General features: G+C 37.4%; 1 protein-coding gene across 3 annotated transcripts in view; it reads right to left on the bottom strand.

The window, feature by feature from the left end:
- Positions 1 to 2411: 2411 nt before the first annotated feature.
- FERRY3 (FERRY endosomal RAB5 effector complex subunit 3) overlaps positions 2412 to 12356 on the bottom strand; it is a 39609-nt gene continuing 29664 nt past the window's right edge. For all 3 annotated transcript variants that reach the window (XM_079937081.1, XM_079937082.1, XM_079937084.1), the window contains 3 exons: positions 6167 to 6224; positions 5396 to 5463; positions 2412 to 4793 (listed from right to left, as the gene is read on the bottom strand). In XM_079937081.1, coding sequence (XP_079793207.1) covers positions 4701 to 4793; positions 5396 to 5463; positions 6167 to 6224 — 219 coding nt within the window. In that variant the 3' untranslated portion in view covers positions 2412 to 4700. The remainder of the gene's footprint in view (positions 4794 to 5395; positions 5464 to 6166; positions 6225 to 12356) is intronic.

Raw genomic sequence — 12356 nt, 5'->3', positions numbered from 1 at the left:
AAGATATAACAATTATAAATATATATGCACCCAATATAGGAGCAACTCAATACATAACGCAACTGCTAACAGCTATAAAAGAGGAAATTGACAGTAACACAATAATAGTGGGGGACCTTAACACCTCACTTACACCAATGGACAGATCATCCAAAATGAAAATAAATAAGGAAACAGAAGCTTTAAATGACACAACAGACCAGAGAGATTTAATTGATATTTATAAGACATGCCATCCAAAAACAGCAGATTACACTTTCTTCTCAAGTGCGCACGGAACATTCTCCAGAATAGATCACACCTTAGGTCACAAATCAAGCCTCAGTAAATTTAAGAAAATTGAAATCATATCACGCATCTTATCTGACCACAATGCTATGAGATTAGAGATGAATTACAGGGAAAAGAACATGAAAAACACAAACACATGGTGGCTAAACAATATGTTACTAAATAACCAAGCGATCACTGAAGAAATCAAAGAGGAAATCAAAAAATACTTAGAGACAAATGACAATGAAAACACGACGATCCAAAGCCTATGGGATGCAGCAAAAGCAGTTCTAAGAGGGAAGTTTATAGCTATACAAGCCTACCTCAAGAAACAAGAAAAATTTCAAATAAACAATCTAACCTTACACCTAAAGGAACTAGAGAAAGAAGAACAAACAAAACCCAAAGTTAGGAGAAGGAAAGAAATCATAAAGATCAGAGCAGAAATAAATGAAATAGAAACAAAGAAAACAATAGCAAAGATCAATAAAACTAAAAGCTGGTTCTTTGAGAAGATAAACAAAATTGATAAACCATCACCAGACTCATCAAGAAAAAGAGGGAGAGGACTCACGTCAACAAAATTAGAAATGAAAAAGGAGAAGTTACAACAGAAACTGCAGAAATACAAAGCATCCTAAGAGACTAATACAAGCAACTCTATGCCAATCAAATGGACAACCTGGAAGAAATGGACAAGTTCTTAGAAAGGTATAACCTTCCAAGACGGAACCAGGAAGAAATTGAAAATATGAACAGATCAATCACAAGTAACGAAATTGAAACTGTAATTAAAAATCTTCCAACAAACAAAAGTCCAGGACCAGATGGCTTCACAGGTGAATTCTATCAAACATTTAGAGAAGAGCTAACACCCATCCTTCTCAAACTCTTCAAAAAAATTGCAAAGGAACACTCCCAAACTCATTCTATGAGGCTACCATTAACCTGATACCAAAACCAGACAAAGATACTACAAAAAGGAAAATGACAGACCAATATCACTGATGAATATAGACGCAAAAATCCTCAACAAAATACTAGCAAACAGAATCCAACAACACATTAAAAGGATCATACACCATGATCAAGTGGGATTTATCCCAGGGATGCAAGGATTCTTCAATATACACAAATCGATGTGATACACCATATTAACAAATTGAAGAATAAAAACCATACAATCATCGCAATAGATGCAGAAAAAGCTTTTGACAAAATTCAACACCCATTTATGATAAAAACTCTCCAGAAAGTGGGCATAGAGGGAACCTTCCTCACATAATAAAGGCCATACGTGATAAACCCACAGCAAACATCATTCTCAATGGTGAAAAACTGAAAGCATTTCCTCTAAGATCAGGAACAAGACAAGGATGTCCACTCTCACCACTATTATTCAACATAGTTTTGGAAGTCCTAGCCACGGCAATCGGAGGAAAAAAAGAAATAAAAGGAATGCAAATTGGAAAAGAAGTAAAACTGTCACTGTTTGCAGATGACATACTATACATAGAGAATCCTAAAAATGCCACCAGAAAACTACTAGAGCTAATCAATGAATTTGGTAAATTTGCAGGATACAAAATTATTGCACAGAAATCTCTTGCATTCCTATATACTAATGATGATAAATCTGAAAGAGAAATTATGGAAACACTCCCATTTACCACTGCAACAAAAAGAATAAAATACCTAGGAATAAACCTACCTAGGGAAACAAAAGACCTGTATGCAGAAAACTATAAGACACTGATGAAAGAAATTAAAGATGATACCAACAGATGGAGAGATCTACCATGTTCTTGGATTGGAAGAATCAACATTGTGAAAATGACTATACTACCCAAAGCAATCTACAGATTCAATGCAATCCCTATCAAATTACCAATGGCATTTTTTACAGAACTAGAACAAATTATCTTAAAATTTGTATGGAGACACAAAAGACCCTGAATAGCCAAAGCAGTCTTGAGGGAAAAAAATGGAGCTGAAGGAATCAGACTTCGTGACTTCAGACTATACTACAAAGCTACAGTAATCAAGACAATATGGTACTGGCACAAAAACAGAAACATAGATCAATGGAACAAGGCAGAAAGCCCAGAGATAAACCCACGCACCTATGGTCAACTAATCTATGACAAAGGAGGCAAAGATATACAATGGAGAAAAGACAGTCTCTTCAATAAGTGGTGCTGGGAAAACTGGACAGCTACATGTAAAAGAATGAAATTGGAACACTCCCTAACACCATACACAAAAATAAACTCAAAATGGATTAGACACCTAAATGTAAGACCGTATAGTATAAAACTCTTAGAGGAAAACATAGGAAGAACACTCTTTGACATAAATCACAGCAATATCTTTTTTGATCCACTTCCTAGAGTAACGGAAATAAAAACAAAAATAAACAAATGGGACCTAATGAAACTTCAAAGCTTTTGCACAGCAAAGGAAACCATAAACAAGACGAAAAGATAACCCTCAGAATGGGAGAAAATATTCGCAAACAAATCAATGGACAAAGGATTAATCTCCAAAATATATAAACAGCGCATGCAGCTCAATATTAAGGAAACAAACAACCCAATCCAAAAATGGGCAGAAGACCTAAATAGACATTTCTCCAAAGAAGACTTACAGATGGACAAGAATCACATGAACAGCTGCTCAACATCACTCATTATTAGAGAAATGTAAATCAAAACTATAATGAGGTATCATCTCACACTAGTTAGAATGGGCATCATCAGAAATTCTACAAACAACAAATGCTGGAGAGGGTGTGGAGAAAAGGGAACCCTTTTGCACTGTTGGTGGGAATGTAAATTGATACAGCCACTATGGAGAACAGAATGGAGGTTCCTTAAAAAACTAAAAATAGAATTACCATATGATCCAGCAATCCCATTACTGGCATTACTGGGTGTATACCCAGAGAAAACCATAATTCAAAAAGACACATGCACCCCAGTGTTCATTGCAGCATTATTTACAATAGCCAGGTCATGGAAGCAACCTAAATGCCCATTGACAGACATATGAATAAAGAAGTTGTGGTAAATATATACAATGGAATATTATGCAGCCATAAAAAAGAACGAAATTGAGTCATTTGTTGCCACGTGGATGGATCTAGAGACTGTCATACAGAGTGAAGTCAGAAAGAGAAAAACAAATATCGTATATTAACACATGTAAGTGGAACCTAGAAAAATGGTACAGATGAACCTGTTTGCAAGGCAGAAGTTGAGACACAGATGTAGAGAACAAACGTATGGACACCAAGTGGGGAAAACCACGGTGGGGTGGGGATGGTGGTGTCCTGAATTGGGCGATTGGTATTGACATGTATACACTGATGTGTATAAAACTGATGACTAATAAGAATCTGCAGTGTAAAAAACCAAACAAACAAAAAAAACAACTAATACTAAACTTTCTTTGGGTTATTTGTATGGAAATATGTTAATATAAATGTTTCAGACATTACATGAAATTTCTAAAAATCTTATATGTTCTGGTATAATGTTATAAGTCATAATTCTAGTTATTACTTTAAAATGTATATCTCAAATAACTAAATTTCCTTGTCAATTGCATTATAATGAACTTTCATCAAATCTTTAACCGTGGTCATTTTTAAGTCTTTTGTCATTTACAGACAGTTCTGGGTGTACTCCGACGCTTTCCCAAAAATGTTCCTATAAAAGGGTTTCATCTTCAGGGAATTCATGGAAAAGACTCTGACAAGTACAGGTTTCTGGTAACTGACTATACTGTTGAACTGAATGAATAAGCATTTTCAGAACTCTAATGGAAAACTGATGAATTCATAAAAGTGCTAACAAAAGATCAAGATGAAAAAAAATCAATTACATGGGACTAGTGAACTGATGGGGATGATTATAATTTTTGTGACCTTCTGTTTGAAGAAAGAAAAAAAAATCCCACAAGGACTCAGAGGCAAAAAATATACAAATCAATTTTCTCTGCAAAGTAAAGGAGCTGTTACAGTGGAGGATTACTGGACTGAATGTCAATATTATGAAATAGTATGAGTGTGTTTCGTGTTTGATAATTGCAGTCATTGTTGCTTTTGTTGTGGTCATTCATTTAAAATGCTTGGTGTCAGTTTATCTCTTGTAAAAATAAAATACAGTGTGTGTGTGTGTGTGTGTGTGTGTGTGTGTGTGTGTGAGAGAGAGAGAAAAAAGAATAAATGTATAAGTAAGGGGCTGAGCACTAGTCTGTACGGCATGTGGATTTTGGAACGTTTAACAGATGTTTATCATGATTTGATTCGTGGCTTGGGTGGCAAGTCCTCTTTCTGGGCATCTTTTGCTTGACAGAATCCCAGCACATCTCAAGTTCCTGGATAGTTTACGCATCCTCTTCTGCCAGATATCAATCTAGGGGGTTTAGTGCTTGGATGTCAGGGTGAGTGTTGATGATACTCGGAAGATCTGGGGAAGCATGTTACTAAGTTGGTAAAACATTTCTTCAGAAATGCTCTGTTAAGAGGTAAGAAAAAAAAAAGTTTGCACTTGTTAAATCATCACTGATTTAAAAAAAATGTTTAAGTATTTTAAAACATGGAAGTAATGGCAGTAGTTCTAGACATGGAGTGTAATATGTGAACACTATCTTTCAGAGCTGATTTAACTGCACAGCTGTGGGCAGGGCTGTTTCTCTGGATCCAGCCTCTGAGAACCTACACTATTTCTGTCAAATAATAAGTCTGATTACCAGAAAACCCCCTAGATAACAGTAGTGCATTCAGTGATAAGTTTTGCTAAATTTTACATAGAACACGGAATAATCCTCTGCTCATGTCCTTTATGAATCGATATAACATAAATGTGGGGCGGGGAAGGAAAGATGAGTTAAGTTCAGCTTTGGGGTTTAATCGAAGATCCCCTGAGCGGCAGATACTAACATCTTTGACAGTAAACTAAGTGCCTTGATGGCATGCAAACACTTCTCCCCTTAAAACACAGAAAGCTGCTAGCATTTTCTTATGCTCTTTTGAGTTTACGGCAGTGTGCCTAGCTATGTCTGCGAGGAATATCACAACAGAGACTGAACTGGGGTGAGAGCTATCCAGATAACACACCTGTGGTACCAGAAATTGCACTGTCCTAGAAATTCCTCCGTCCCACGAAGCCATTTCCATCATGAAACCTAAAATAGAACAACAGACTTTGCTGAATTATGAGTTCTGGTCTTCAAACCTACCAGTCCTTTATTGAAAGTAAACTGAATTTTCATCATGGAGCTGCACGTCTTGACTTTTTAGGTAGCTACTTGCCTGTAGGAAAGGTTAAGCCTGAAGGCCAGATAAACTTCTGCAATCCTTATTTCTCCAGGCCAGAGAGGTTGCACATAGTTCCGTCAAAATACTTGTAATGTCATTTCTTAAGTCCTATTTTGCCTCCACACAATGAAGCCAAAACAGGTTATCAAAGATTAATGAAACACGTGGTTCTATTTTCTTTTCAAGAAAATAAAAGGTAACAGAGAGTAAGCTCCATCTCAATGTCCAAATATTCTCACATTTCAAGAGGTCTGGAGGGAGCTCCCTGGTGGCCTAGTGGTTAGGATTACAGGCTTTCACTCCTGTGACCCGGGTTCAATCCCTGGTCAGGGAACTGAGATCCTGCAGGCCGTGTGACACGGCCCAAAAAAGAGGGCTGGAGATTTTATTTTTTGATTGGAAAAAGGTAGATAAAAAAGCCGCTATGAAATATGTGCTTGTCCAACCATTTAACTGAGGCACCAGATGACAGGGGCAACTGCTACAACTCTTCCTCCTGGTTTGCTCTACTTTCAATATTTTCAAGGAAGAAATATAGGTCGTTGTTGTTAAATATAAGGTTGTGTTTACCTTTGACACACTTAAACACAAGTTCTGCTCTCCTTAAGCACCACGGTATAGTCATTTCCTAAAAACAGAAACAAAACAAATCATGTTTTTAACTGAACTTTGTAAAAAAGAAAAAAATATATATACGGTCAGATCTTAATTTATCTATAATGTTGACCACCCACTTACAGGCAACCATTAGCTAATTTCAGCTAGATTTCCTCTGGTTTTAAGGCATGTAACCTGTTCCAGCTGTTAGACTATACTTGTGGAATGCAAACTAACTGAATTAGCCTAGTCAGTATAATTTTAAAAATGAACATTCCCTTAAAACTTTCTACATAATTAACTCTAAAGACAAATATATGTGACATAGGAACTCCACCTACTTCTCTCAATATGTTAGCATGAATAATTCTATTAAATTGTACAATATTTGAATAAGCAATGCATCAAAATGTTTTCCTTGGGGCTTCCCTGGTGGCGCAGTGGTTAAGAATCCGCCTGCCAATGCAGGGGACACGGATTCTATCCCTGGTCTGGGAAGATCCAACATGCCACAGAGCAACTAAGCCCATGCGCCGCAACTACTGAGACTGTGCTCTTGAGCTCATGAGCCACAACTACTGAGCCCGCGAGTCACAACTACTGAAGCCCGTGCGCCTAGAGCCCGTGCTCCGCAACGAGAAGCCACCTCAGTGAGAAGCCCTCGCACCGCAACGAAGAGCAGCCTCCGCTCGCTGCAACTAGAGAAAGCCCGCACGCAGCAATGAAGACCCAATGCAGCCAAAAATAAATAAATAAATTTAAATTAAAAAAAAATGTTTTCTGTGTATAACATGTTATCACAAAGTACCAGAAACAAACAAGCGCCCTATTCCAGCCACCTAACCGACCAATGAGCTCTTTTTTGGACGCTCCTTCCTAACCCTTGACCAAGTGAGCACATGCGTGCCGCGAACCAACCAACCCACACATTTATACTTTTCTGTGGTCGTGATCAGCGATTGTGCCATTTTAAATTCTATTTCTTTTCACTATTATCGAATTCCTTTCCCATGCTGCAAGTCTTTGTAACTGTAACAATAGAATATGTTTATTAATTCATTACGGTGATCCTTCAGGATCTTTTTTACACTCTTGGAAATCACTGAGGACTGCACTGAGCTTCTGTCTATGTGGATTATGTCTCCTGATACTTATTGCATTAGAAATTAAAACTGAGAAAATTTTAATTTCATTTAAAAACGATAAACCCACCATACGTTAATGTAACGTATTTTTTAAAAATGTAAAGTTACTATATTTTCCAAAACAAAAAAAATCTGAGTGAGAAGAAGGGCAATGCCTTACATATCTACAAATCTCATTAATGCCTGGCCTCACGGAAGACATCTGGACTCTCACATCTGCCTCTGCATCAATCTGCTGTGTGATCATACAGCCTCGGGAAGAGCTCAGTTACGCTCATGCAAGAATGAGAATGCAAAAGGCAGAGTGTCTTAGTATTATCATGAAGATATTTTTAGCCTTGCTGACCCCCAGAAGGGGCTAGCATCCTGGGGTATCATCAGAACACAATTTAAAAACTGCTGTTTTGAGTTAATGCATCATAATTTATTTAAAATGGCCTCTTATAACTCAATTTCCCCTTTTTGTTAATAACACTGCAGTGGACATATTTACGTATATGACGCATGTGTGTATCTACATCTATAGATGTCTTGTTTTTTGAATAATTTCCTGGGATACTTACTCCTATAGATTAGTGAAATAAAATTCAAGTTTTTCCCTAAAAGGTAATATCAATTTACATTAGCCATTAGCAATGTATGCATCATCCAATTTTATCATATTGTCCACCAGCATTTGGACACTTAAATATTATTTAAAAGATTATTTAACATACTTACTAATTTAATAGATCCAAAACAGTATCACCCTGATGGCTTTTAAAAAATAGGATTTATTTTTTGAAACAGTTTTAGGTTGACAGAAAAATTATGAAAATGGTACCGAGAATTGCCATACACTCCCACACTCAGGTTCCCCTGTTAACATCTTATATTAGTAGAGCACTAGAAGTGAGGCTGTCCACGTACCTATCAAGAGTAAAGGGAACATACGACACAAATGAACTTATCTACAAAACAAAAACAGACTAACAGACATAGAGAACAGACTTGTGGTTGCCAAGGGGGAGGGGGGAGGGGGAAGGAAGGATTGGGAGTTTGGGATTAGCAGATGCAAACTATTGCATATAGGATGGATAAACAACAAGGTCCTACTGTTTAGCACAGGGAACCATATTCAGTATCCTGTGATAAGCCCTAATGGGAAAGAATATGAAAAAAATGTAAATATATGTATAACAGTCACTTTGCTATATAACAGAAATTAAACACAACACTGTAAATCAACTATACTTCAATAAAATTTTTTTAAAAAGGAATAAAGAAACCAGACTACATCAAACAATGGCAGAAAAATCCTTTAGCAATTCTAATCTACTTTGGGTTTTCAGCGATGTGTACATCTAAAGCAATAGCAGACGACAACAACTGAATTTTTTCTACATTGTAAAATCACTATTGTGAAGTTATAGGAATTCGGGGGATGACACTTCGGCGAAATAACCAACACACACACAGACACAGAAACAGAAAGTCCTATTTTTAACAATTGTCAGGAGAAAATTATTAAGGAGAACCTAAAAGTTCATTTTGGAAATGTTTCCCCACCAAATAAGGGCTTTAGCCCGTATCATTTAAGGAGCCAGATGAATCAGAGGCTGTTAGAAAGCAGCAGCTAGAATCTGATCTTCCAAGTACCCCATGTACTTTTAGTGAACTTAATCATAACTGTCAAATTGCCATGATGTCACTAAAGGATTTCTATTTGCAGTCAGTTAAAAATAAAACCCCAAATACATTTTTATTCTTTCTACTGGGTGCACTATTCTCTTTGTGAATGCAGTACTATAAACAAATTACTTAAAAACCAGAAAAAAACCTGAACTACTATTGACACCTTATTATTAACTCAAATCCATAGTGCACGCAGATTTCCCCGGCTTTTACCTAATGGCGTTTTCTGTTCGAGGACCACGTCCAGGACACTTCACTCTATTGAGTCATTACGTCGCCCGAGGCTCCTCTTGCCCTGAGTTTCTCAGACTTCCCTTGTTTTTGATGAGCCTGAGTTTTGAGGAGGGCTGGTCAGGTATTTTGTAGGACGCCCCCTATTAGAATTTGATGTTTGCATCATGATTAGACAGGAGCTATGGATTTGGGCAGGAAGACTACAGAGGTGAAGTATCATTTTCATCACACCATATCAAGGGTAGATAATCAATGCGATTTATGACTAGCGATGTAAGCCTGGAACACCTGGCTGGGGTGGTGTTTTTAAGGTCGCCAGCCCTGACCCTCCCCTCTGACCTCTGTGGGAAGAAGTCACTAACTGTGGGCAGCCCACACTTAAGAGTGGGGATTTTGTGCCCCCCTCCTTGAGGATGGAGGATCTACGTAAGTTACTTGGAATTTTTCTGCATGGGAGGTTTGTTTCTTTTCCCCTATTCATTTGTTTATTCGAGCATTTGTTTATATCAGTATGGACTCATGGATATTTACTTTATATTTTGGGTTATAATTACCTAACCTTCTCTCAGTCTTGCTCTAATTGGCTTCTCCGGCATTACTCACACTCTTCATGAAACGTGCCAGCCCCTCTCCTGGGCTGAGTGTCACTGAGCTATCCCAGGCCTTCACCCATCTCTGACGGTCTCTGTGATTTCAGGTCTAGTTATTGCTATCGCTTCCCATGTAGTTTCCTGGACCCCAGAATTTCCCCTTCGAACTGATTTGGTTGATTTATCTGAAATACCTTTCTGATCACATTACACTCCTGTTTAGTAAGTTGCAATTGCTTCCTGCTGCCACATGAATAACATCTAGGACTTTCTTTAGTATTTAAGGCTAATTACCTTAGGACCCAAACTATCTCAGCTTCTATGACTTTTAAATTAAAAAAGTGAGGTTTCACTCCAGCCTGCCTGTCCGCCTTTGCCTGAACATGATCTGCAATGCCTGTCACCCACTCCTCCCATTTTCCTCAAGCCATTTCTTCTGCCTAGAATGCCCTCCCCATTCTTCCCATCTGTTGAAACCTGCTCTTCCCTCCCTAACCGTCCTCTCCTTCATGAAGTACTTCCCAGTTCCCAAGCTACAAATGGTGTCTCTGAACTCCCCGAGTACTTTGTTTTTGTTTTATCTCCATGATCATATTTTACTGTGTTTTTTTTGGGGGGGGGGCGGTGGTAGAGGAACAGGTAGGGAGATGGGATCTATGTCTTCTTTATTAAGGTGTGTGCTCTCTAGGGGCAGGAACCACTTTTTATTTACCTTTATTACCTTTATGATGATGCCTCCTGCAACACTGAGCATACAGAAGCTCAGGCATACAGGTTGAGTGAGTGAACCATTTATTATCCATGGAAATTTAAAAAGAAAGTGACTTTCTCTGTAGCTAGAATTAGGCTTTGAGAGGAAACTACTTTGTTTTCTTTTTCTTTTTGGCTGTGCCTCGCGGCATGCGGGATCTTACTTCCCCGACCAGGGATCGAACCCGGGCCCTCAGCAGGAAAGTGCAGAGTCCTAACCACTGAACTGCAGGGAATTCCCAGGAAACTACTTTTTTGTGTCCAAGATACTTTTAAGATTGATAAATAAAAGGGGTCTAGTTGCCAAAAGGGCTAAAAAGTAAAGAATCCTCTTTTCCAAGACTCTGGACGCTTATAAAAATGACTAGCAGAATTGCCTGATGTTTAAATTAAGTTTATAATACGTCTTAGCTTCAAAGTTCAGGAAGAATATTTCCTTGTAACTGACAAGGCTGTTATAAGAGAGCCACGGTGCCTTACGGGAGTACACATATGCATGGAGTGACAAGTTTTTGTCTTTTGTCTTATTTCTGCCTAGTTTAAAAAAATGTACAGAGAGAGCAAGGTGACTAAGAAATACCTACCTGCGGCTAAGAGGAAATGCTGATAGCTCTGAAAACTACAATAATAATGTCTTACATTTACACAGAACTTTACAATATACATAATTTGTATCTCACAAAAAACAACTTTTATAAACTAAAAAGGACACTGAGAAAGGTAGAGTGAACCACTCAAGGTCATGTGACAGTCTGAGACCTGCATTTTTTCATTTTCTTAACAGTATCTTTTGATGAGAAAGGTTTTAAATTTTAATGAAGCACAATTTATTAAGCTTTTCTTTTATGTTTTTTTGGTGTCTTAACAAATCTCTGCTTAATCTGATGCCAGGATTTTCTTTCGTGTTTTCCTCTAGAGGTTTTATACTATTAGCTTTTTTGGCTTAGGTCTATGATCCATTTTAAGTTAATATTTATGTATGATTGTGAGGTAAAGCTCAAGGTTTGTTTTGTTGTTGTTGTTGTTGTTTTACTGTATAAATACCCAATTTTTCCAACACCACTGGTTGGAAACATTACACTTTCTCACACTGAACTGCCTTGGCATCTCTGCTGTAAACCAAATGACCACATATGCACGGATTTATTTCTGGATTCTTTATTCTGTTCCTTTGAGCCACAGTCTACTCTTTTGCCAGTGTCACACTGCACTGGTTATTGTAGTTTGCTAAGCTTGTAAGCCTTGAAATCAATGGCTGTAAGTTCCCCAACTTTGTTCTTTTTCAAAATTGTTTTGACTGTTTTAGGTTCTGTGTATTTCATATAAATTTTAGAATTAGCTTTATCTCCAAAATCACCTTATAAGGATTTTGACTGGGATTTAAATCTATAGGTCAGTTTGAAGAGAACAGATAGCAGTACTGAGTCTTCCAACCAATGAACATAGTGTATCTATTTATTTAGGTCTTTTAAATTTCTTTCAGTAACTAAAAACTCAATTTTGTAGTTGCTAGGTCGTTTTTCACAGCATCTTTTTACTTGAAGACATTTTAAGCTTGTCTTCAAGCTCTTTAAACACAGTAATCAACTATTTTATGGTCCGTGTCTCACAATTCCAGTGCCTCAAAAGTCTTTGCGCATCTGTTTTTAGGTTTCGTTGTTTCTGCTGGTTTTCATTAGTGGTGTTTTATTTACTTACCCTTCACTTGCATTAAACATTTTATTGAAGGATCATATGTGGGGATAAATGCTAAAGTATAACTGAGTATTT

The sequence above is a fragment of the Stenella coeruleoalba genome (genome assembly GCF_951394435.1).
Source record: "Stenella coeruleoalba genome assembly, chromosome: 11".
Classification (NCBI taxonomy): Eukaryota; Metazoa; Chordata; class Mammalia; order Artiodactyla; family Delphinidae; genus Stenella; species Stenella coeruleoalba.
Note: the sequence above shows the minus strand (reverse complement) of the source record. Positions and strands in the feature narration are given on the sequence as shown.